Source organism: Erithacus rubecula, assembly GCF_903797595.1.
Source record: "Erithacus rubecula genome assembly, contig: SUPER_Z_unloc_4, whole genome shotgun sequence".
Classification (NCBI taxonomy): domain Eukaryota; kingdom Metazoa; phylum Chordata; class Aves; order Passeriformes; family Muscicapidae; genus Erithacus; species Erithacus rubecula.
The window spans coordinates 3,597,130-3,622,728 of NW_027635670.1; the positions used below are offsets into that span (position 1 = coordinate 3,597,130).

The 25,599-nt window shown below is 38.7% G+C and overlaps 1 protein-coding gene across 4 annotated transcripts in view; it reads left to right on the plus strand.

Annotated features, from left to right (window-relative positions):
* The window catches only part of TNFAIP8 (TNF alpha induced protein 8), a 57,763-nt gene that overhangs the window by 26,443 nt on the left and 5,721 nt on the right, over positions 1-25,599 (plus strand). The window contains exon 1 of one of the 4 annotated variants that reach the window (XM_079331528.1): positions 10,827-11,174. The exons of the other annotated variants lie outside the window; for them this stretch is intronic. Coding sequence (XP_079187654.1) covers positions 11,144-11,174 — 31 coding nt within the window. The 5' untranslated portion in view covers positions 10,827-11,143. Of the gene's footprint in view, positions 1-10,826; positions 11,175-25,599 lie in introns of those variants that run through there. 4 annotated transcript variants of the gene reach the window in all.

Genomic DNA, 25,599 nt, shown 5'->3' on the forward strand with positions numbered 1-25,599 from the left:
ACAATCCTATCCATACTTTGAAGTGATATTTAAAATTTTAGGGCAGTTTCAAATTCCTGGAGCCAAGCTGTTACCAGTACATCATCTGCTATCTTGCCACTGTAATGCAGCTATCCTCTAGATATACTCAAGTTTCTTTCAAACCTCCCTGGGATTTGGATTAGGAAAAAACAGTAGGTATTTTGTACTGCTACCTGATGCTTTGCTGACTGATTGCAGGTGATGTACACTGCTTAAGAAGAATTTAGTCCTCCAGATTTGCCATACCAGCATGTACAAAACACACGTGCAGCCTTTCTGTGTATTGCAGTACAAAATGCTATTTCAGGGCTGTATGGCAAGGTTCTTGCTTGACATTTTAAGCAGTGCTTTCCTGCTCTGTTCCCTGGATGAGCAAAACTCGTTCTGCTCTTTTTAAATCTGGGTTCTCATTCAAGCAGACCTGCTCTTTCTAAATCAGGGTGCTGTTGCCACCTCGTGGCATTGGCCAAAACCAGTAGCAAACGCTCCATGGCCAACATCAGCTGCTGGCATGTCTGAGTGAGATGGATGTGGGATGCACAGAGGGGAGCAGGTGGATCTCTTCTGAGAGACTTGACCTTCGTGCAATCCTCTGAAGTTTGTTAGGTGGGATTTCTGATCCAAGTGCTGCACCCTTTGTGTGCCGAGTCAGTGGCGGTCTTTATTCTTTCTCTTGTCCCATTTATTTTCTACTGGACAAAGACAGTAGCTATTGTCCATACTGAGTCTCAGACTTTGGAAACACACTTTAAAGTCCTAAGCTTTTTGGTGGAATTGCAGAGACACAGCCCTGACAGACCATCTGCCTGAACAAGTAAATCATCTCAAGTATGTGCCATAATTCAGTGTTCTGTAAACAAGATATTGAGCAACAAGACTAAGAAGTCTTGTTCAGATCTTGTTATCCACAACTTTTTTTTTTTCTTCTTTCTTTTTTTTTTTTTTTTTTTTTTTTTTATTGAATACTTGAAATAGTTCCTGAAAGTCTTGCAATAACCCTGTGAAGTGGTATTCAGTTTGGCTGAGCCCCAGAGTGCAGATTGTGTTGTTATTGTTGCTAAAGCATTCTAAGGGCTGGAGCATGATTATCCTGTAAAGTGGATAAAATCGTTGAGAAGTTAGACATACTTCTGTGAAATAAACTCATTTGAAGTTCAGCAGAATTCTGATGTGTTTTGTTGGTTTGGTGGTATTTTTTTATTGGATCTGAGAGCAATCAATATTGAACTTTTAATGCTATGTGGAAATGTTAACCAGAGTTTACACGTGAAATATACATGAATATTGCTCACTAGTGTAAGCTTGCTTAATAGAGGGGGAAAATGTATGGATTTTCAGTGGCTATAACTAGATTAGAAATCATCCAAGACCTTCTTTTTGAGACAAATACTTATTTTTAGATACAATTAATTTATTATCTATTTAGAAAGAAGTCAGAGAGCTAGTAGTTTGAATTCTCTCAGACAAAAAAAAAAACAAAACCCAAAGGTTAGCTGTATATGTTCTGTAAATGGACACCACATGCCTATGCTGGCATGGTGAATGGAGAGGAAGAAGAGGAAGATGGTGCTGCTCTGGCAGACAGACACTCTCACTTGGACAGCCTGAAGTGCTGTTTTCTCAAGTATGATTTAGTTATGAAAATGTTACCATAAACCAGAGAAAGCAAGTGCCCTCTAAGACTTCCATAAATTATGAGTTCCTGAGTTTCTTTGGGTATTGAATTTCCTGCTCTTGTTCAACATAGTCTTAGTTAATCTATTTTGCAAAAAAAAATCGAAAAAACCCGCAAAAAAACTGGTTCTTGAAAGTGTTCCTCCAGCTTCTTTGTGGCTTCAGTTTAAGCTTTATGCAAATAATAAACTGATTTAAAGCCAATTTGGAGCAAGCAGAAATCAATATGGTTATTTGAAGGAATACCATATAATTAAATACATCTGGCTTGTGAATGTAAACTATAGCTAAACTCAGTTTTAAAGGGCAAACCCTGCTTAGGTTTAATATCCATTTAAATCTCTCTTTTTAGTCTCTTAGATGAATTTGTACTAATAGGAGAATATTCATATAGGGGTTTTTTTCATTTTTTTAAATTTGAATTTTTTTCAAAATAGAGATCTTCTAGATAAGATCTCTATTTGATATGCAAGTAGTGTTTTGACTGTTTGCATGATTAATGTCTTGGAGAAAAAGGGCATAGTTTGATTGTTACACATTAGAAAAACTCTTGGATTGTGTGCTTGGGACTGGAACACAGCCCTCACAAACTGAGACACATGTGTTTTCCCACATGTACACCACTTTCATATGAACAGAAACTTTCCTTTTTTTAAGATGATAGTCAGTTTCCTGTTCTGTCAGCATCACTGCCATACCCTAAAAAAAACCCAAAAAAACCCAGCCATTATTTGCCATAACTCCAATAGCACTGTTTAAAATGTACTGTATTTAACACTAGTTCAGGCACCTTGTTTTGGAGCTCTTTTTGAGTTTTGGCTATGTGATACTAGATTTTCTGTTTTTAATTAAAATGTCTCTTTTCAATTAAGATTGTTCTAGTGCTGTGTTTTGGTGCACAAGCCTCTGGCCATAACTCTCATGTCTCACTGAGAGCAGATCTGGTGTAGCATCTCTTCTCATGGCCTGTGGTGGTGCTGGCAGGTTCTGTGTAGCACCCACTGACCCCCTCTACTTGTCTGAGGAAACTGTGACATTATGGTGTGATTTCTGTTTTCAGTGCAGGGATTTTTTGTTTTTGGTGCTCTGCCTCTGAGATTTTTTAGGCCTTGCTTTTTTTTTTTTTTTTTTTTTTGCAAAGGATGCAAACATATAGTAACACAAGTATCTCAGTAAGAATTACATAATAAACTACTGTTGGGAAGCTTATTTTCCTGTGTGACCTCTTATCTGCTGTACTCTTCCCCAGACCAGAGAATTGCATTTTCCTACCTCTGTTCATGCAGGTTGCAGTCTCTGCTTGGCATAGCACTGTTGGCAGGAGCAATTTGTGGTCCTGCTACGGGAAAAAAAAAATGGAATTAGTGTTTGCTATTTGAAGAAACAGTGAGTGTCAGTGCATGCTGCATGATTTGGTGCAAGGCGCTCAAAAACATAGTCTCTAACTTCTGCCACAGTTCTCAGACCATCAGCAACTGTGCCTGATTGCCTTCTCTTTTTGGATAGATGTGCTGGCTTTGGCTGTGTAATTTTCTTCCCAGTACCTAGTATGGGGCAGTGTTTTGGATTTCTGCTGGAAGCAGTGTTAATACAGGGGTGTTTTCCTTGCTATTTGTACAGAGCCAAGGTCCTTCAGCTCCTCACCCACTCCACCAGCAGTGGCCTGGGGCTGCACCAGAGGCTGGGAGGGGACACAGCCAGGACAGCTGACCCAAACTGAGCACAGGGATATATTCCAGACCAGCTGGTGTCATGCTCAGCATATAAATTTGTGGGAGGAAAGAGGAAGAGAGGACATTCAGAGGGATAACATGTCTTCCCAAGTCACTGTTAACCTGTGAGGGAGCCCAGATGTCTTGGACGTGGCTGAAGACCTCCCTGCCCATGAGAAGTGGTCAGTGAATCCCTTGTTCTGCTTTGTTTGTGTGTACAGCTTTTTCTTTGCCTATTAAACTATCTGTATCTCAACCCACGAGTTTTCTCAGGTTTGGCTTTCCAATTCTTTTCCCTGGGTAGGAGTGAGTGAGCAGCTCTGTGGGGATCAGTTGCCAGCTGGGGTTTAGTCGTGACAATAACAAACAAGCCATTGAATATTGTTTGCATTGTTTACTCTTCAGAAATTGTTTTATGCTTGTTTATCCACTGAAAACTTGTCTTCACTAACTGTAACTTCTGGATAAGTTAGCTGCTCTCAGTGTACGATATCTATGTGACTGCAATAAGACCTTTTATATTATTAGTGTGTTTTGGCAACATGATATGTACAGACAAGAAGTCAGAAGTACATCAGAATTCACATCTCACAAGTCACAGTATTGCTTTGTGTGTGAATTTTCAGAGTGATTTTGAAAGAAAAAAGATAAGTCAGTGAAATCCTTTCTGAGCTGAGAGCAGTCTTATACCCTAGCAATGTGCTGGTCAAATGTGCTGTAACAAATAGTGATCATTGTGAGGTTGAAAGGTAAGGCTCAGTCTGAGCCACCATCCCAGGTCTGTGCTGAGACTGTGCTGTGACTGATAATCCAGTAATTAATGGGAGATGCAGCTGAAATGTATGAAGAAAGCCTCATTTTGAGGCTAAGTGGAGTGTCCTCACCTCTTAACCACAGGAGCTTTTGAGTAGAGTTCACAATAGCTTAAAAACAACTCTTGTCACTGTTGGAAACTTAAAATATCAACATATTTGGGACAAGGACAGCAGTTTGGAAGATGCACACTGCATGGTGTCTTGACAGTTTGCAAGGTCATTACTATCATGTTGTCTTCTTGTGCTGTTAGCTCTGAATATTTATAAATGTGGTCATGGGTATTGCAGAGATGAGATTTTCAAATGTTCTAGCAAAGTTATGTTCAATATGAAGTAGGTTCAACTTTACGGAGCCTTTTGTGCAAGTATCTTCCTGCCCTCTCTCCATCCATTTTCTGTCAGGGAGAACAGCTTGGGTGAGGATTGTCAGGGAGGTTTAACTGCATCCATATGGAATCCAGGATCTGCCCCCCCACATGCTGCTTTTTCCTATCCCTCACTTGGTATGCTTGTTGTGAGCTCCTTTGTCACCCCAATCTGCTGCTCATTGGGCTGGTTGATTGTCTGAAGGAGATCTTCAGACACACCTTTGCAGTTTACCCTTGTGGTCATGCCCCAGATTTTGTTTGCACTGAAAGGCCACAGCAGCGGTTGGTGTGGGTCCATTCAGTGCCAGATTTGTCATGTTTTGCTTTCACCATTTGGAAATGAAAGTATGGACAGACCTCAGTACACCAGCAGAAGGTTGAGAATGGATGTTTTAACAGGAAGGTCTAGAAAAAAGAAGGGAAGGCAGCATGGGAAGGGGAAAGGAATAGAAGTGCTGGATGCCAAGCATGGTGCAAATGCTGTTGAGTGATCCCCTAGTACAATAATCAGGTAATTTGTAATTTGCAGTATGTTTTTGTAATTTGTTAACATTTAAATGTTAACTTCTATAATTTGTTAACCACATGGTAGAAACACATGCTAGGGTATCATTCGTGGGTTTCCCCAACAGGTGGGGGTGTTGAGAGTGTTTCAGCAAGCACTGTAATCATCTGCATTGGTCTGAAGTCTGTTGGGCAAAAGGAAAATAATGAGTTAAGGAATTACAAGCAGCAACGATCAGACCAAACCCAGGAGTACACATATCTTTGAGATCTGGATTATAACTCAACCTGCTAATCTCTTATTTATTTTGCTTCTCTGTCTTTTGGTGGGCTGGATTTTCCTAAGATAAAAACTACTTGATAGTTTATGTGCATTTAGAAATATTGGTTTAAAATTCTGCACCATATATAATTGAGATGTTAGAGCTGTGCTGTTATGTAGAAACACTGAATACTGCTGAAAACAGTATTTCTGACATTGATCATAAGCTAAGTACTGTCTAGGTTATCTTGATATATGTCTTGTTTATGGTAGAAGATAAAACAGTAGTAAAGTCTGGCTACAGCAACAGATAGGCTATTGTGTTCCCTATAGAACTGTATAAACAGTGCTATTAAAATCACACAGCTAATCAAGATCTTTTTTTCTTTACTCAGCTCCAAAACAATTAAATTGTGTAAGAGTTGGAATTTGGCTTTGCTGTGCTCACACCTCACGGACAGTGCATATTGCACTTTCTTTTGCAATAGTAGGAGTAATACAGCTACAGATGGTGTTGCTTTACCTCCGTGTTAGGAAATAGCTTCAAAATAACTTCTCGGTTTGCCTGGCCCGTTTGCAACTGTTTTAAGTGCATAACTGAAAGCAGAACAGCTTAGATAAAGTGGGCATAATACAATTCTTTGTTTCAGCGAGAAAGCTGGTACTTCACTTTTTTGCTGTGGCTGTGGCATGTCCCCAGCCTGTCCCCGTGCCCATCTGCTCCGGGCGGCACAGCGCTGCACCCGGGCACCTGGCAGCTGGCATCTCTGCATCCCAGCAGGGACAGTGCTGGAAGAGGCACCACATCCTGCCTTTGTGCGGCAAGATCTCTGCTCTGAGACCTCACCCGCCAGGCTGAGCTGAGAGAGAAGCGCTAGAAAACAAAAGTGTTTCCTGTTTTATGGATCTGCGCATCTTGCAACTCAGTGCAATTATGATCTGCCTGCCTGAGGAAAGAGTTGTAGTGGTATTGGAAGGAATGCAGGAAAGGAGCAAAGGAGCATGTCAAGGGCACAATTCTGTGTTGTCTTTGCCTGCTTTCTCAATCAGCAACTTCTGTAAAAAGGTCTTTCAGGTAAAATCTGCAAGTTATTAAGGCATGACTTGCAGAAGCAGTAGCTATAGTTAATTTCCTAATGATATCTCAGCATGGCTTCCAGACTTGAATTTAACAATTTTGCTCTTATTTCTATGAGAAAAAACTCCCATTGTCTGAATGTTTTTTTTTCTCCTTGAGATACTGTGTAAGCATCTTGTTGTCCTTATGAGAGAGCAGCATGTTTGGAGATTCCATAGCTGTATGCAGACCAGACCTGATACCTTGTTTTTTTTGTTTGGAAGGTCATAGACTTGCATACAACGATCCTACATCTTGTTCCTTCTCAGAACATTAGTTTGAGAAAAAGTCAGAACTCTTGAGAATTGGTAAAATACATTATAGTGTGGCATGTCATTTCCCAGTACATTTTGAAAATTGTATACATAAAAAAATATGTGAGTGATTCAGGATGGTATGCAATGTTCTTATCCTGTGTGAAACTTTGCATCATGTATCTATAATCCACATGCATTGAAGAGCCTCACAAGCTGAAAATCTGTTAACCCAAACTTCTGGTTTCATAAATAGCTACAACAGCTTATTTCAGCTAAAAGGAGAAATGGCAAAAGGTTTCCTTGTGTTTTTCCTCTAGGAATTCTGGACTGCCCTTACGACATTATCTGTCCAAATGTGTGGTGGGTTTTAAGCCCTTCATTGTAGGAAGTTACTTTTGTTTTCTGTAAGAGAAGCTGCCCTACAAAATTTTGTTGTGTATAGTGATTCCATTTTTAGAGTTTTCTTTGTTTTGCCCTTCCTATTCCATATCACATGCTGAGTTTGCTTGTGCACCTTTTCCTTTTTCTCACAGTCAAGAGTGTGGTGAAACATCCAGATCTTGGGGTCCATCTAGGTCTGTCATGTGACTTCAAATAATTCAGTAAATTATAGTCAGCAAAAGAGGTAAAAGGACTGGTGACTATCATCTGTATCAAGGAGTTGTAGTTGGGTATAGATATTATTTTTTTATTGTTTAAAAGTTTGCTTTAAACCTTTTTTTGAGTGCTTTTTGCATTCCTTTGCATTGAATGTGACATTCTGAAAGAGCAGAATCTATTTACTAGACAACTTTAACTATGTTAACAAAATATGGGAAGTTTGGGTGATTTTTTAAAAATCCCATGAATGTGCAATGTCTGAAGTGTTACCACGTCCTTCTCTAGGACTTTTCTAGGTCTGCACAGGGTTTTTCTTGCAGTAGAAGATGTAGTCTTGCTTCCATGGCAGCTGCCTTCTTTTGAAAGCTTCTTGCTGATACTTTCCTGGTAGTCGTGCTGCTTCCTCTTTTTTTAATGAAACAAAACATTATCGTCTTTTTTGACAGCAATTTTAGCACCCTTTTTTTTTTTTTAAAGTATCTAAGCATTTAAAATGTTTATTATTTCTGTTATATACTTACAAAATACATAATAGGCTTTCCAACTTCTGTAGCTAATGAACAAATCCTTGTGTGAAGAGAGCTGTCTCAGTGGGGATTGTGACACAAAACATAAGCAGGGTTTTGTGCTGCATGGGGATGTGCTGACCCATCCCTTCACAATTCCCCATGCACCACTCTAGTGAGCCAGGGCCTGGCTCTAGCCTGCTCTTGCTGTGGTAACCCTCCCTTAGGGCTTAGCAGAAGTCAGGACAATTTACAGATCATGAGTTAAAAGCCAAGCCAAACCAAAACTAGCTAATTTTTTTTTTTTTTTTTTTGCAAAATAAAACCAGAATTTTTGTTGTTGTTGTTTCAGCAGAGAAGGGTGGAAAGGACCGTACTCTCCTTGTCTTACCCAGCTTTGAAGATTTTAGACTTTTAGCCACTGAAGTATGTCAGCCCATTGTTTTATGTGTGTTGCATACGGACTGTTTCATTTTCCTCTGGGAATTCTGGTCTTCCCTCCACTACAGTGTCTGTCCAAATATGTGGTGAGTTTTAGGCCTTCACTGTAGGGAGATATTTTTCTGTAAGAGAATCTGTCCTATGAAGTTTAGCTGCACCTAGTAATTATGTTTCTGGAATCTCTGTCATTCTTTTTTTTTTCTTTTTTTTTTTTTGTCATTCTTATTCCAAACCACGTGCATAGTTTACAATTAAAGAGGGATTTTTTGGGGGTTTCCAGGCTTTTTACTCACCATGGGATCCAGATCAATCTGGATGCTTTGATAAATGTCACTTCCCTGTAGATGTATTGTCATCTGTTACCTGGTTCCCAGTGTTTTCCACAGACTCTGATGAATTTTAACCTGCCTCATTCCATTACTTTTGTTGTCTTTCTATGTAAAATAATTAAAGGTGATTTGGTGAAGACTGGGAAAGGGGTGCTAATGTCCCATTACTGTATGCCAATACTAGTCCCTGTTTAACCTGAGAGCAGAAAATTACATACCTAACCAGTCTTTAGCCAGGTTGGAGTCTATTCAGCCAGTGTATGTATTTTTATGAAACCTAACAATCAAACTGAAAGAAAAAACAATTTCTTGAATCTGAATTGAGACCTGTATGCAGGAGTAACAGGACTGTGTGAGGAGATGTGATTTTGATTCTGTAGGGAAGAAACAAAATAAAATCACTGTATTTTTGTTATCTATCCAGTGAGGTATAAAGTTTCTGAGAGATTTGAGAAATCCTAATTTGCAGAACTTGCTGACATTTAATCATAAGTCTTATTATCCCTCTATGTCTGTCATCTAAAATAACAAAAGGCATCATCTAATATGTAAATCTGATCATGTCGGGATCTTGATGCTGGCTTATATTCCCATCTCTCTACAACACTTCCTTTGAGTAAAGGACCCCAGAGGCTATTGCAGTGCTTCTGGACTAACCTTGTTTCTTCCTGTTCCTTGTCTATTCTGTGTGAAGTTTTTTGAGTGTTTTTAATCTCCTAATTACCCTAAACGAGTACTTTAATTATTTTTTTTTTATTTTTTTTTTTAGCCTTAAAAATGGGGCTTCTTTAGCTACTCCAGTGTTGTATTTAGGGTAATATTCAGTTTCATTCTTTGTGCTTTCAAGGATGCAGCGTTGTACACCACAGGAGATGATAAGGCCTGTAGAAGACAGCTAGCTTCTTAAGGAATACCCTTAAGGAGCCCATGGAATTTTGTGTCTTGGAAACCTGGAAACTGGCAGTGGCTCCAAAAGCCTTTAAATTAAATGAAATATGTCTTTGCTAGGTGTGGGAGGAGTACATGGCAAAGGGCAGTCCTTACCATAAAATAACTGCAAATAGGAAAGAAGTTCTTACATTCTGAAGTATTATTTACCCCAGTCCACAGAGCAACCCTGTTATAGGTACAGAATTCATACAGTAAATGCTATTTAGAAGACCATCCTACCTACATCTGGTCTTTCCAGCTTTGTGAGTGTTTAAGCCTTAAGGAGTACAAGGGAATGTTACAATCTGAACACTTTAATTTTTTTTGTTCCTCTGTGCTGTACTGCAGCACAGCTAACAGCTTTGGCTTTTTCTGACTACACCATGATATGCACTTATTTCTACTTGACTCCAGTCAGGCATTTGCTGTTATTGGTTTTACCTCCGGGAGACCCTGACAGCCCTTCAGGCACACACATTTAACCCTGTGAGATGGAGAGGTGGGTGGGAATTGGAAATTTGACTGCATGTTGGAGCTGGCAGTGCCATCAGGCCTTCTTCACTTGAGGGACCACACTCTCCTTTTGTCAGAGCAGTCGTGTTTCCAGCGAGGTTTTGTCCTGTTCACCGTGCTAAAAATCCACTAAATGAGTAAGCAGGGAAAGATAGTTCCCGAGGACAGTGATTTTACTGGAGGCTGTACTAATTGAGAATAGGTTTCCAAGTAGTTCCTCCTGATTTTGCCCTCAAAGTATGTGACAGATTGGAGACCCTGAGGTGGCTGCAAAAGGTCCTCGTTCTCTTACTATAAAATTTTATCATGTAGTGGTTAAAAATATCCATCTTTTCTGGGATGTGTGTGGGGCAACCATAGCACAAAGTTTTTTTCTAGAATTTCTAGTTCTCTAGAATTCTGTTTTTTCCTGGAATGTAAAGTGTGTAGTGTTGCTAGTCTCAGGGCAGATGGCACCATGCTGTGAACATGAGTGGAAGAAAATTATTTAGATTAAACTACCTGAAAGAAGGCTGCCACTTCTCATCTTTGAGCACCTATTAAGTCTCCCAGTGTTAGTCAGAGTAATTCCAGATAGCAAACGGTGTTGAAATGCACCATTTAGGCTTAAAAATAAAAGGCTTTGAAAGAGATTTCCCTGCGAGTTAAGGGAGCGATTGTCAGTCACCGCAATCAGACGCTGCTCTGCACTCCTGGCTTTTTTGGCCTCTCCTGCTTGCTTTCTCATACCACGTTGGCAAGCTGCAACAAGTGAAAACTCCACCCTTCCTACAGACTGGGAGAGAGAGTGAGATTCACAAACGCCAGCAGCTGGCGAGCAAACCCGGGCTTTTCTGGAGGTGCTGCTTTTTCACACAGCCGCTGTGCGCCGCGGAGAGAGGGGCGGGATCCCTCTCGAGTAGGTTAGTTGTGATTTGCTGAATTCGTAGACTTTTCCCCTCAAAACCCCAACCCTCTCTCTCGCTCCCTTTTTTTTTTTTTTTTTTTTTTTCTTCCTTTCCTCTCTCTGGGAGAGAGAGAGAGAGAAAGGGAGAGGGAGAGAAGTTGGCTTGCGGCTGCATCTGGATCTGGTCCCCGGAGCCTTGCCCGGCACCATGAGCTCGGAAGCCGATGAGCCCAAGGAAGGTACGGACTTAAAGTGTTTGTTTCCGCAGGAGAGGAGCATGGAGGCGAGTTTCTGCTCTCTTTCGGGTGCTCAGAGGGGAGGAGAAAGGCCTTTGCAAAAACTAGGTTTTCAAACCAGTTTTCCAGGGTATGAAGTGTTGGCACCCGAGGATGTCCGTCTGTCTGTCCGTCTGTCTCGGCAGTGGTAATTTACTCACACGTGGAGTACTGATCAGTGGGAGAAACAGTATTTCAAAATACTGGTAGTCAAATGTCGAAAGAGGAAGATTTCTTTCATTTGGAAGCAGTGTATTTTTTTTCAGCAAAAGAGGAAGTTGCTTGGGGGAGAAGTGAAAGGTCATTATTTTGGGAATGAGGTTGATGGCACTGGCTTCCCTGCGGATGAGTGTTCGTATGTGTGTTAAAACAGGAATGTGCCAAAGCTCCAGCGTGCTGCTGCCTCCGGAGTGGAACGTGTGGAGGGGCTGGAAGTGCTCCAACAAAAATGCAATTATTCCCTAGCGTTGATCGGGAGGGGGGAGTGAGAGGGATTGGGACAGTGGGGAGCAAGCGGGGGAGGAGGAGGGCAATTTCCTGAAAGTGCCTTGTACAAAAGAGCGTTTATATAGATGAGGGAACAGGGCAGTGGTGGGGTTGTATGCTGGATTTCTCAGAATAGAGTTGATGTTTCATGGCTGTACATAGTTTTTAGGGAGGCTCAAATATTCAGAGATCCAGTAAGGCTGAGAAAAACAACTTTTAAACCCCCCCCCCTAAAAAAACCGAAAAAAAAAAAATAACAAAAAACGAGCGGTAAGGAGACCTAAGCATTTTTTATTTGGTGAAAACAAGAACTTGTTCAGGTGGCTTTCCCCTCACAAGTTTGTACAACTTCCTTCACTTGAATATAACATTACCAGAGACATCTGTCTGTTTACTTGCTTAAAAGAGGATTTTGTTGATTTGCAAAATAGTCTGCTTGCACTGAATCAAAATTAATGCTAATAAATCTGGTAGAACCTGGTAAGTAATGGAACCCAACACCCTCTGCTTTGATAAGAATAGTCCTCATATTTTTCTTCTTGTCAAATGAACAGCTGAACCAAAAGGCAGATCGTTGTTGTGGGATTTTTTTTTGTTGTTGTTGTTGTTGATTTGGGTTTTATTTCCCAAGTAGATTCTATAGTACAGATTTAATGGAAAGCAGAACTGTAAAAATTATTTCTGTATAGAAACTTTGAAAAAGAGAATATGTGAACGTTCTCCCTCAGTTTTACAGCAGGAGAGATCTGCTTGCATGCTGTAGGAGGAAAGATCCTCTGGTTTCATACAGGAAGGTCCAGACAGTTTTACTATGCTGGCTATATTTGAAATGCAGAATTTATCGTTTGAAGAAATGTCTTGCCTTCTTAGATGATTCTGATTCTTAAAATCAAATAGGTTTGCATTTCTTCATATACAATTTGAGGTGTCAGGATTTTCATGCTGAAAAAAAAAAGCATTTGAAGCAGGTGTCTGAGACAGAAAAAAAAAAGGGTAGCTTTTTGCTTAGTTATTTTGAACTTGGGGAATATTTGGGTTTTGGTTTTCTTTGTTCTTGGTGTGTTAGAATGGAAAATGAAACACTAACCATTGTGGGAAGATGAAGTACAGATGTCACTAAGAAGATTTTTCAGTCAATCATTATCCCTAGTAATATATTCACGTCTTTAAAATAACAATCTAGCAAAGGCATGAGAAAAGTGTGTATGAGAATAAAAACTGGGATCAACAGGTAAAAATGTAGAATTGTAGCTATTACAGCACTTTGCCTAGTCTGATTGAACATATATGGAACCATAAAATACTGAAAAATTAAGTCAAATACTTGTGTATTTCTAGTGATCCAGTGTATGTTGCATAAAGTAGTTAGAGTCTTTCAACTAACAAACTCTGTTTCATGAGGAAACTATATGCTTTTTGCATGAAGAAAATGGATGTTTCAGAAATTCAAACTGAATGTATGGCTTAGTCTTTTGGTGTTAATTTTTAAAGTGGTTTACCCAAGGGGAGGTTGTTGATTTTTCCTTTAGTTGCAAAATTAAATGTCACTGTAAAAGACAAATTCTGATTTACCCACAAACTGTGTGGTCCACCCAGGGAATTAGCAGGTAAAGATCTGTGACTGATTATGGAAGGAGTAGAGGCTGCACTTGAATAGTCATGGAATACTTGAATACTTATATAATGTACTTATAATATACTTGAATAGTTATAGAATTTTGTACATTTTACAGATTTTGTACATTTCAAGGCCAGAGCTTTTGATGAAGGGTATAGTGGCTAATCTGCTACAAGCTGAGTAGTGAAAGGAGAAGGCTGCATGAAAAAATGTTGGCTTAATGATGTTAGTAAGCATCAGCATATTTTTGTTTTCCTTACTCAGAGATGCTCAAATGGCCGGGAGCTAGTAGAGGGGTCTGTGAGGAACTCTGTTCACCTGCAGCTTCCAGCTGTGACTCCCAGACCACAAGTTTGAAGATCAGCCTCAGTGAAAAGGAGAATTGAGCATGCAATAATAACATTGAATATTGTGCATCTGATGCTGAAGTGAGCAATAGTTCACTTTCAGATACTTTATACAAGGGAATTGCAGTAACTGAAAAATGTTGGGATGTCTGTGAAAGTAGATCTAGTGTGGATTATTTTTAAAAACCTACATAACAAGATGTAAGATCATAGGCTTTACTACTGTAAAAATGAGCTATACCAGTGTTAGTTACAATAAACCCAAAATCAAGGTCAATTTTGGATGGTAATCTCCTAAAGATTTTATTTTTGTATTTAAGCAAATAGGGGTAGAGCACTTTACCTCAAGTAAAATATATATTTTTTAACAGGAACAGAGAATAAAAAGGAATTGCTAGAAGACAGGCATTACCCCACTATATATTATACTAATTACTAATTACTGGATATAGGGTATGCAGCAGTGTATGTGGGGTTTTCAGCTTCTGCCTTTGATGTCTTCGTGGTCCATATTAGAATGGTAACATGAAAGGTTTTTTTTTTTCCTCCCACCACACTGCTCAGTAACTTCAGAACAATCTTTGTATTAGTCTGTAACCCCACAATGCTGTGGTAAATATATGCATGTGTCTGTATGGCATCAATCTGTACTGCATTTACAGATCCCAACAACTGTCATGGTATAAATAACCCTGTCACATTTTCCTGATTTCATTGCTTTTGCCCCAGATGAAACAAATTGTGTGTTAAAGTCCATAAGGAGACGATAGCATTTAACTGCATGGCATAATTTCATTCTGGTGTTGATTTGTGGCATGTCACCTACCATGGAAGGTACTAAATGGAAGGTTTCAAGCTTTGATTTGACTGAATTCCTTTTTTGAAATCGGAAGGGAATGTTACTAGAACTGTTGTGTTAAAACTATGCATCATGAGTGCACCTTTTAAAACACGTGGCAATACCAATCAAAATTATTGTGATGTGAATGCATTTCGATAGAGGGAAACGAATTTATGTAAAGTTTTGGAGAATTTAATCTTTATTCTACAGGTTTTATGCAGTATATTTAAAAACTATCAGGGGAGAAGTCTAATATTTCAGTGGAAAAGGGAAATAACAATAGATACAGAGTGAATGTAAAACATAGCCTGTAAAACCATGGATATTGTGTTACAAACTCAGACACAAGTGAGAGCCTGCCTTGCACCTTTTTCATTCTTCGTTTTGAATACCTCATTTCAGGAGAGAGAGAGAGAGAGAGAGAGAGAGAGATCACTGCATTCCTACAAGTGCTTGGAGATTTTTTTAGACATGATTAGCATTTTCTTAATCCAAATGAGATTACTGAAGAATGAGCTCACCTGTTTTGTTCCTTTTAGAGCTCAGAACAACACAGGGGTTATAAAATCACAGAGCTGTCACTGTTTCAAGAAGTCAGTACTCCCTCCTGTAAGTAGTCCTGGATTTGCTTTGACATTTTGCAGTCACCTCTCATGTGTGAATGTTTTCCAAGCTAGAATTGTTTTTAATTGCACAACAAATCAGCTGCCCTTGTGCTCCTACAGTCCACTTACTCCATCTACAGCATCAATGGCACTCTGTAAGGTATCGTCCTCCATCCCACTAGCTCCAAAACCAGCATTTGTTAGAACCCTTTTTTTATCTTATGATATGTGAATGGGTAAATCCAAACTGTAGAATTTTAGTTTATACAGAAATATTAGCACAGAATTAGTACTTAACCCCACAGATTTGATTCGCCTTCTGCTCTCACCCCAAAGACTAAAAAATGTGGGCTTCCATGGCTTCACCTGCTCCTTGTTTACCCTCCTTTGTCAAAACAATTATCTTCATAAAACATTAAGGTCTTTTGTTGTAATGGTCTGGACAGGTCAGTTCAGAAGCAGGAAGAATCATCTGGCCCCAGTGGATGTGTTAGAGATTTTGATTACTCAATTTGAGAACTTCTTTTTCTTTTTTTATTTTTCTTTTTTTTTTGTCTCACAGATAACTTTCTTTCTGCTGATAAAGAGAATGAGAAGATTCCTGGCTACACATATCATGTACACAGCTTTTTAAATCATAGCAATGCTCAACAATTTGGCATTTTGTGCAATGCCTTTTATAGTTAATTGGAATTATTGATAGGACAGACTGATAGGAACAAAAAAGTATCTCTCTTGTACAGGAGAACAAGAAAAAAGAAAATAAGCTTGTGAGAGTTTAGAAAGAATTATTACTGACCAGGTGACATCACATAAGCACGAGAAAAGGATTGCCAGAAGTACAAATAGCAGGGCAAAAGGAAAACCAAGAAGATAACACCTTAATGAAGAAGAAGCAATGGGAAATTTTGGGGTTGTAAGAGTACAGTACAACAGGCAAGTTGGAACTGCTGGATTGTTTGTTTGGGTTTTTTTAGTGTGGTTTGGGTGACAGTACATTTAATGAAGCAAGATGCAGGAGATAAAGGGGCTGTGAGGACAAAAACTGCCGTGGTTTGTAGCACAGCTGCTGAGGCTTCATTGAGATGAGGGCCCTTGAATCCATCAGTAAGAGCCCTGACTTCAGTCTGTTAAGCCATAAGGCTCTGTTAGAAGCTCTGCACCTCTCCCCTTTAAAACTGAAAGAATGGTTGTTTTTATTTCCCTGGCCACATCAGGGTCATCTTTGAGATAATCTGTTTGTGACTGGATCAGATGGCCACTCTGATTGCTTTACCTACAGGCTCAGGATTTAATTAGTTGAACTGCTGGGTTTTTTTGTTGTATAACACATTTGGAAGTTCATATGCAGTAGTTGTTTTCTGCAGGACACTTTGTACCTCATGTATTTATTAATCTGTGCAGCTGGATCAGATGAGGAAGCTAGGTGGTAATTTGAGCACAGGCCACGGGATAAACATGGGCTGTAGCTGATAGTTTATTCAGAGAATCACTGAAACTTAACAGGTTAATCATTTAGCTGTGATTGTAGGGTTGAATGCTAGATTGCTTTGAGAAAATTCCATTAATATAATTATACTTATGCAATCAAATCTTTTAATCCAAAATGAATTGCAAGGTTCACATGCTTAGTTTCAAATAAGATACAGTCCCTTGAGCTATCTGGTTGATAGAGAGAATCATAGATTAACTGAGGCTCTAGGGAATTTCTAGAGGTCACTGGGCACAACTTTCCACTGGAGGCAGAGCCAGCTTTAATGTTGGATCCAAATTCGAAGTTAGATGAGGCTGCTCAGGCTTTTCCTGGTCACATTGGTAGTGTCTTTGAGAGTGGTGGTACCACCACTTCTCTAGCAACCACTTCTCTATTACTTCAGTATTTGGCCACACTTGCTGTGTCAATCCAAGTGAGACTTCCCCTTGATGCTGTTTGTGTCTCTTGTCGTCTTCTCTTTTTCTGTGCATCCTCAAGAAGAGCCTGGCTGTGTCTCCTCCATAACTATCCAGTAATAAATTGCACATGTTGGTGAGGGCCACTGTTACTTTGATCAAACTAGCACTCTCAATACTTTGGTGTCAGGTGCTTCACCTCCCTAACCATGCTGGTTACAGCCTCTCAGACCTGCCTTGGTTTGTCAGCTCCTTTTTGGGGAGATATTGGGCAGCCCAATACTGTTCACCATATTCACATAAGGGAAGAAAGTACTTCGGTTTCAAATTCTGTGAGTACTTTTTAATCTTCTGTATTTGTTTGTTGTACTGAAGACTTAGTTTCCCAATCTTCCTTTCCTTTACCTGTTGATGATAGCATTTGATGTATTGTAGTCCTTACACCTACAATGGACTGCCACAAGTGAGACAGAGGTTTGAGATCAGGAGCAAAAGTCAGTGAGTCTCTGCAGAATCAAAAGATATACCTGGGTGTATATATATATATATATCCACGGGAAGGTCCTTGCATGTACATTTGGTAAAGCTGCATTCTTTGCCAGTAATACTTCCAAGTGTAGTAAGAGGCTAAAGGAATTGCTTCTAAGAATAAGGAGTGTTTTGTTATATATCAGCCAGGAGTAGCTCAAGGAAAATGTAATGCTGAAACATTAATTGTAATTTGCAATTTTTATCCAAAAAGGCACAACATTTCTTTTATCAGTATTGATTTATTGTTTTGTCAAATCTTCCATTAAATATTACAGTTTCAGAAGGGTTCTTAAATGTTACTTTTTTGAGAAGCTAAATGCATCCCCTCTCCACTCAGTCATTTTGCGTTCCTCCAATAATAAATAAAGCAAATGAAAACTATATTCCAGGTGTTATTTCAAACTTCTGGAGTGATTTTTTGCTACAATTAGACTACGAAATGTTGCAAGAGGAGAGCATTTCATAAAGAGAAATATTTTTATGCTATTTCATGAAACAACTTATGGTTTTCATTTTTCCATACTCAATAGAAGTAGTAGGCTAAAGTAATTTATTTCATACTGGCTTTAAAGGAAAAATTCATATTTAAAGATTATTTTTTCACGTTTGCATATTGACTAGATACTTCACAGATCCAATAGTATCCAGCAGTAATACTGTTATTGGTAGCGATTGCAGTTCATATGTTTGTAAGAAATTTGAGTACTTCAAGTGCATTAATAAGTAGCACTAATCTGAACAATAGCCTTACACATATTGACACTAAGATGGTGGGTTTTTTAGGATGGAAAATTTGAAAGTTACAGATGTTCATTTTTTCTTGGTTTGCATAATTATGTTTGATTAATTGATTGTGCTTTTTAATGGTAGGTGTACACTTCCTGTTTTGTGGAGGCATCTGTGTCATAACCACAGAACAGGATACACAGTGGGATTAGCACTATAATGCAACTGCCGAAAACTTGGTTGTTTTAATCATCATGTGAGCAAAAGCATAAGCCTTAAACCTGTTGTCATTTCAAAACAGTCTTGTGTTGAGGGAGAAGGAGAGACCAATTCTTTGAGATATTCATTCTACATTCATAACTTCGGGATGTTTTCTCACAAATTTTGTTCCTATCCCTAAGATTGCCTGCCTGGGTTGGGTTGTGTTTTGACTCAGTTTCATCAGTGAATTCCCTGTCCCAGTTCGGATGTGTGGTTCATTTCTAGTGCTTGAGTGGCAGGCAATGGGAAGTAGAGGGATCACATCTCTGGAGAGCTGTTGGATTCAGTCTAGGGAGCTTGGGGTTCAAAATCTTCCCCACAGAACTGTTTCAGCAGAAGCAATATAGAGGATTGGACACACACTGTACAAACTAATTTAATTTTCTCTGCCTTTTGCAGACTTTGTAACTTTTCAGATTAGCAGTGAAAGATCAGATAGTCTGTTTTGCTTAGCAGTAGGGAAAACCTACATTTCAGTTTGACAGATAATATTCAAATGTCAGAGATTCTGCAGAGTCCTGTTCCTGCTGGCAGCTTGCAGTTACAAGAGTAAATTGCAGTAAAGTGAGAATAACCACCTCATTTATTTGAGAGCATTTAACCTTGGAAGGTTTGAAACCTGAAATTCCAGGGACATAATCTGAGATGATTTAATATATCTATAAAGGCCAGTAGTTGCAAGTTTCTCTAAGGCATTGTTAGCTGCTTGTGATTTCAGTGAATCTCTAAGAATGTGATACCCTCAAGTCCCTATCCCAAAAAACATACATATTCCTGTATTGTTTCATACAGGAATTAATAAAGAACTGACTTACTGCATGCACAGACAAGCATCCACTTAATTAACTTCAAAGAGGTGTGGAGAAACTTTGAAAAATGCAGAAACTCCATTGTTTTAAAACCTAAGGCTTTCATGAGGAGCTGTTTTGCTTTTGCTATGTCCAGTTCGCAAAACTATTCTACAAAAATAATTTTATGTATAGAAAGAATGACATTTTGGTTTAATATTGACAGAAGTGAGCAGATGACACTGCTGAATATTTCAGCTGTTGATTCCATTTTTTATTGTTTTTACTGCATGCCAATAAGAAAATGAATGGATGTTTCTGTTCCCTCAAAAAGATTTGTTTTAAAAACATTCACTGGAAAATAGTGATGTAGACTTATTTAGGAACTTGAAACAATGAATCATAAATTTGAGCATCTGCAAACAGAAATGATGGATACTTCAGGAAGAGGTAAGAATAAAGTTTGATTCTGGTGTCTTGTGGTAGGATGTCCTCATCAAGCTCACAGCTTTGTCCTCAAAGCTGGAAATTAGAGATTTAAATTCTGTGATGCAAGACGTTGTATCCTGGATGTATGTTTAAACTCACCTTTCTTTGCAAAAAGCAGTTGGTATCAAAATCAGTAACTTGCAGTTAAATGTTGATCCCTTTGTTGTGGTTTTACCTGGTGCCATGCAGCTGGGGAAGAGAGGACAATATTATATTAAGAGAAAGTATTGACATTTTTATTTCAGTGCAAATACTTGAAATTTAGATTGATGGTATTTCTATTTACCACTTGAGGGCTTTCCCTGTCCTGGTTCAAATTTGCATTCCCTCCTTCTTACCATGGGTAACAATCTTGGAAATCTCAAGGTGTCACAACCTTTCTTGCTATTATATACTCTTTCATAGCTGATCAGTGCTGTCCATTACTTAGTTGAAAATGTCATTGATGCCAGCGCGAAGTAAAGAAGCTAAATTGTCTAATTTTGCCTCAGTCAGCAGTTGTAAAAAACCATGCAGTCAAGTCTCATATGCTTTGCCCCAAGAAGAGAATTGCAAAGTATATGCAGGTTTAACAAATCACAGAAGAGTTGAGGCTGAAGAGGGACCTCTGCAGACTGTCAAGTTTTTAGTCAGTAAATATACTTGTGACCTTTAAAAATAAATAGGATTACTACTGCTTTCCTAGATAAAAAAATTCTCTATTAGATAGTACTGCTTCCTGATGTAAAAGAGAATGATGGTGTCAGACATAACGTTTAACAAAGATTCAATTTTTAGATTATGTTTCTATCAATATTGAAGAGCTATTTTTGTCTTATGTTTCGTATTCCACTAGAACTTAATTACATTAATGAAAGCAAAACCAAACTCTTAAGATATGTGGGGAGGTGGACTGGTGTTTTGACAGTCTTAATTTATGTTTGAGAGTTTTGGTATTGTTATTTCAAATATTTTAAAAGTGAGTTTGGGTGGCACTAGTGGGAACAAAGAGAAGTCAAAGCAAAGCCTATGAAAGATGTGCTTGGGCTTTGGAGAGCCTATTCTGACCTGACAGGGAGAGAGTAGAGAAGGGAAGAAAAGACTTAATCTCCTGGTTCACTACTGGATGTTTGGATAAAGGTCATGGTAGTTGTAGTATGGATACAAAGGAAACAGACTGTAGCTACTAAATAATGGGAAAAAAACTTTAAACTCAGGGGTTGGTTTATTTTACTCCATGCAGAATAGGAAAGTAAACATATTAGGTGTGCAGAAAAAATTACTATTTCAGCCACCAAGTGTAGTCTTCCATAATGACATGTCCATGAGTGATTGGAATGGAAGGTAGACAAAGAACATATTCTCTGCACAGCCATGTGTTGAATACCATAAAATTTATCCCTTGTGCTACAAAACAGGAAAAAGAGTAGTGAAAAATTAAAAACTGAAAAAGAGATGAAAGGTGTCACTAGTGTTGTAGGCCTAAAGAGAAGCCAGTATCTGATAAGTAAAATTCTTAAATGGGATTTTTTCTTGTGTTTTATAATCTACATTTCAATGTTGATATTAGAAATGAGTGTACCAACCAGACACCTGAGAACTGAAAGCCCTTAGAATCACTACTATATTTTATGTAGCTGGCCTGTAGCTGTGGCAATGTTCAGTGCCTTGAAAGTTAGTTTTATATATATTTTTTATATATATATATATAATATTTACACACAGACATAAAGTGAATAGTAGCAATCCAGCCAACTTTAAACATTCCAATGAAAGACAGATACTGAGGGACTCCCATCATCTCTGTAAGAAACAGGCAGTGTAGCTGCAGATTGACAGGGAGAAGAACAGAGAACCAGAACTAGAATTACAGGAAAAACATTATTAACTAGTTTCAAAGACATTGTAAGATCCCTCACAAACTTGTGTGTCATTTGAACTCCCTGAAGCCTCTGCTTTGACTTTCTTTACATATGATTCAAATACATGCCTTTTGCATTTTGACAGCCAGATTGTGATGTTTGCCTTGTGATTGAGTTCCCTCTCCCTCTCATGCCAGATTGGCATCTCGTCTGGACCTTCCAGTCCATTGTCTTTTTGCAACATGTATCTTAGTCTTAAATTCTACTCCTGCCCCCATGTCAGATTTAATTCTCTCCAGTGGATTCCAGGTTGTCCAGGGCTAGTGGGCTCTGAGGTTTTTCTTCTGCATTCAAGCCAGGAACTCTTTTTTTTATATGTATGCAGTTCCTGTGCCTACAGCTAAGTGTTTTGTGGTTTATTTTTTGTGAGAAAACATCCTTTTTGCTAGGATGGTTGTAAGAGCAATTAGGTACCACTTATTTAAATTTCAAATTTAGGGTGCCACTTGACTTAGGCAGCTTAGCACTGTTGCCTTGCTGAAGTTTGGTATGTGTTTAAGGCTGGACAAAATGAAGAGTACCTGCATGGCATTTGATTGGTTGGAAAGAATGACATAAGATGCACTTAATTTCCTATGAAAAGATTCGTCAGTATCGCTGTTCACTGTGCATGAGCACCTGGTAGATACAGAGGAACCTGATACAGCCCTGAAAAGGCCAACTGCTGAAATATACAGGCTGCATATTTAACATCACTGCACCAGTTGTTACATTCCAGCAAGGATAACAAATGCTGGCAGAGGACTGAAATACCAAATTAAGTTCATGACACTGCTCTGTGTGACTGTCATTTTCTCAGCTTAATATCCAGCATATTCTGAAATATTCTGAGAGCAGAATATCAGAGGTTAATCTGGTTTTTCCCCCCCTCATTTTAGAAGCTGCACTGTTAATTAAAATACCATGCAGAGGTTTTGAAGAAAATGGCTTTTAGGAGGCTTTTTAAAATTTCTAAATCAGCTACGGTATATATATCATGTGATGCACAGGCTGGCTGTGGGAAGCACAAGCATGTAAAACCAGAATAACTTGTTGGCACTGACTGCTCCCATGGGACTGCAAAATTCTGCAACATTCTTATTGGAAATAGCATCGTTCCTTGCTGCTCTACCCAGCCTTAACCTTCAGGTACATTTTTTGGCATTTCTTCTCACCTCTTGACCGAAAAACATTTTGTTTTCTGGGATTTTTAATGGTTTGGTTTTATTTTTTCAGCTAGAATGATGATCATCTTTTGTGTTTCATAAAATTTTGGACATTATCATACACTGATGTTAGAATTAAATAGCAAAATCCAGAAGCATATAACAATGTCACATATGTTTTGCATACGTATTGGCAATGACTTACTGAACATTTTATTGAGTGAAAAAAAGTTGTTCTGTGTTTGCTGGCTTTTATTTTTCCCATGCTTCTACAGATGAATATATGCTCACTTTCAGTATGAGTATGCAGGTTAAACATACTCGGTATTTTCAAAAATGCTTCATTAGCCATATTTTTTTCTGAAAATGTTTGATTAACTGTTGCTCCACAGGGAGACTTGCAGCCTCATAGCTGACTTCCAAATCCAGTAAGACTGCTCATGCAATATTTGCCATGCATGAGGCTTGGCTTCAGATGGGGTGTTTTTCCTTTTGAAGGTCTTCCAGTGTGAATGCTAGAGCTAGTGCACATTGCTTGAATAATTTACATTCTCATCGTATGCTCAGTTGGTAACAATTATGGCAAGACAGAATTTAGTACAATTTACTTTACCTGTTACTCAAATGCTACTCATGAAAGAATGCTTTGTATGCATTGAGAATTTTAACTTAAACTGTTTTCTATTTAAAACTGGTATTCATATATAAATCCCTCTTTTTAAACACAGGGTGCCAAGTAAAATATTTGATCTTCCAATACGGGCCTTGTGTACATGAATTAAAAAAGTGTAGAGGTGCATGTGAAAGAAGCAAGTACTGTACAGGGCCCTTGTTTGAGGGGTTGTTTTTTTCATTCCTCCTTCTGCACTTAGCCATTTGCTGTCTGGGTTTTCCACTGCTTGATGGTGCTTGTCCTACCTATATGCCCTGCTGACGTTCTTCTGTCAATAAACTCTGTGGCTGTCCTGGTCTCTTCCCACTCCTGCCCTCAGCCAGCTGTGAAGTTGCAGTCCCAGTGTCTGAGGTTGAAGAGTGAAAGCTCCTGAGAGTGCTTCTAGTCTTGCATGTCTGCTACAAGCCTCAGTTTTCATCAGCTTTTGAAAAGCCAATAAGTGAACAAATGCTTGTGAGTGTGGAGTGTGGCCAATATGCTGAAGTGGCTGTTTGGGAACTGCTGTATTTTTGGAAGGAGTTCTAGAAGAATTTTGGGAATGATTGTAAGGGTTTTAGCATACCTTTCACCCAGGAAACTTTGAAGCACTTAGATAAGAATCAAAACACCGACGCTCCTCTTAAAATAGAAAAAAGAAAAACAGCATTAAAAAACTTTTTTTGAAACTGTGACTCACTCAAACAGTTATTAAGAAGAAGCTATATATACATATATATATAATTTGGCAACTAAAAAATCAACTTACCTTGTTCATATCTGAAGAATTCCTAGTCTGTATCCAACCACTTACATTTTTCAATCATATTGTCGTGTAATAAGTATATTGTGAAAATTGTTACAGCCCTGGTTGCAGGTTTTTGCCTATTTTGTACTTCAGGGCTTGGTTGTTCACTGGTACTAACTCTTGTAGTTTATCACTATTGGAGCTTTACCTTACTGAAGTCATGTATTTATACATGAATTCATATATATGTACAAATACTTCTGTATTTGTTTCTTTTTTTAATATTTCTGGCCTGTATCATTCCTGAAAGCAAGGGCAGACCTGTGAAGACCCAGAAAGCAGAAGGCAAAAAAAGATTAAAAATTCAGTAATTCTTTTATCCTTTCGTATCTAGGCAGTCTCATGATTTTGGAGGTGCATGACTCATGATCACATACACTCAGCATAACGCTAATTCCACTTGATTTCAAGTTGCCTCCCTCTGGGGAAATGGTGTTCTTTCACTACAGGAGTCTGACTGAACATGCAGTGTGTATGGCATGTGCAAGTTTTTAGCTGTAGTTCTCACACACCGTCTGTAGAGAAGCAAACACACACACATGCACACAGGATTCCTGTTGGGAAGTCCATTCCCACATTTCTCAGGGCTATGTGATAGCCTTCTAAATGCTGCCTGAAGCCCTCAGTGCTGTCTCTCTCCTCTCAAGCCCATGTCAGTGTTTTTGTTCCCAAAAACCCTCATCATTTTTGGGCCTTACTCGCACAGCACGTGATGTGCTGGTCACTAAAATGAGAACTGGGTCTCGGGGAGCAAGGTTTCGCAGTCATATTTTCTCTTCCTTTGGGACTGTTCTGTCAACACAGAAAGCTCAGCTCTTGACTTGACCATGGAATTTCTGATGGTTTACTGTAATTTTTTGCTGGATCCTTTATTTTCCCCAGCTCCTTCATTATGAGAAGTTTAAAAATACTCTGTGACTCAAGTATTCATTGTCTGTCAAGGTACATGAGATTGCATACACTCAGCTGCAAGTGATGTTGAATCCACCATAGACTGTTGTCTTGTGGAAAATAATGAGTTAGGTTTTTCCCAAATACTACTTTTTGTTTTCTTTTTTTTAAATATAATTTAAATAGAGTTGAGACATAGAGTATGTGGTAATAGTGTAATAGTAATTTGCCACAATGGAGGGAGGTAGCTAGCTTCCAAGTGAGGGAAAAGTCAGCATTCCAGCCATAAGTATGAGCCTTCTTGTACTTTTATAGCAGTCTCCTGAGACTCTATTAACCACAATTTTAAATTTTCACTGAAAGTTTACACTTCCCCCACAGTTTATGGGAAACCTCTGTGTGGTAAAATATTT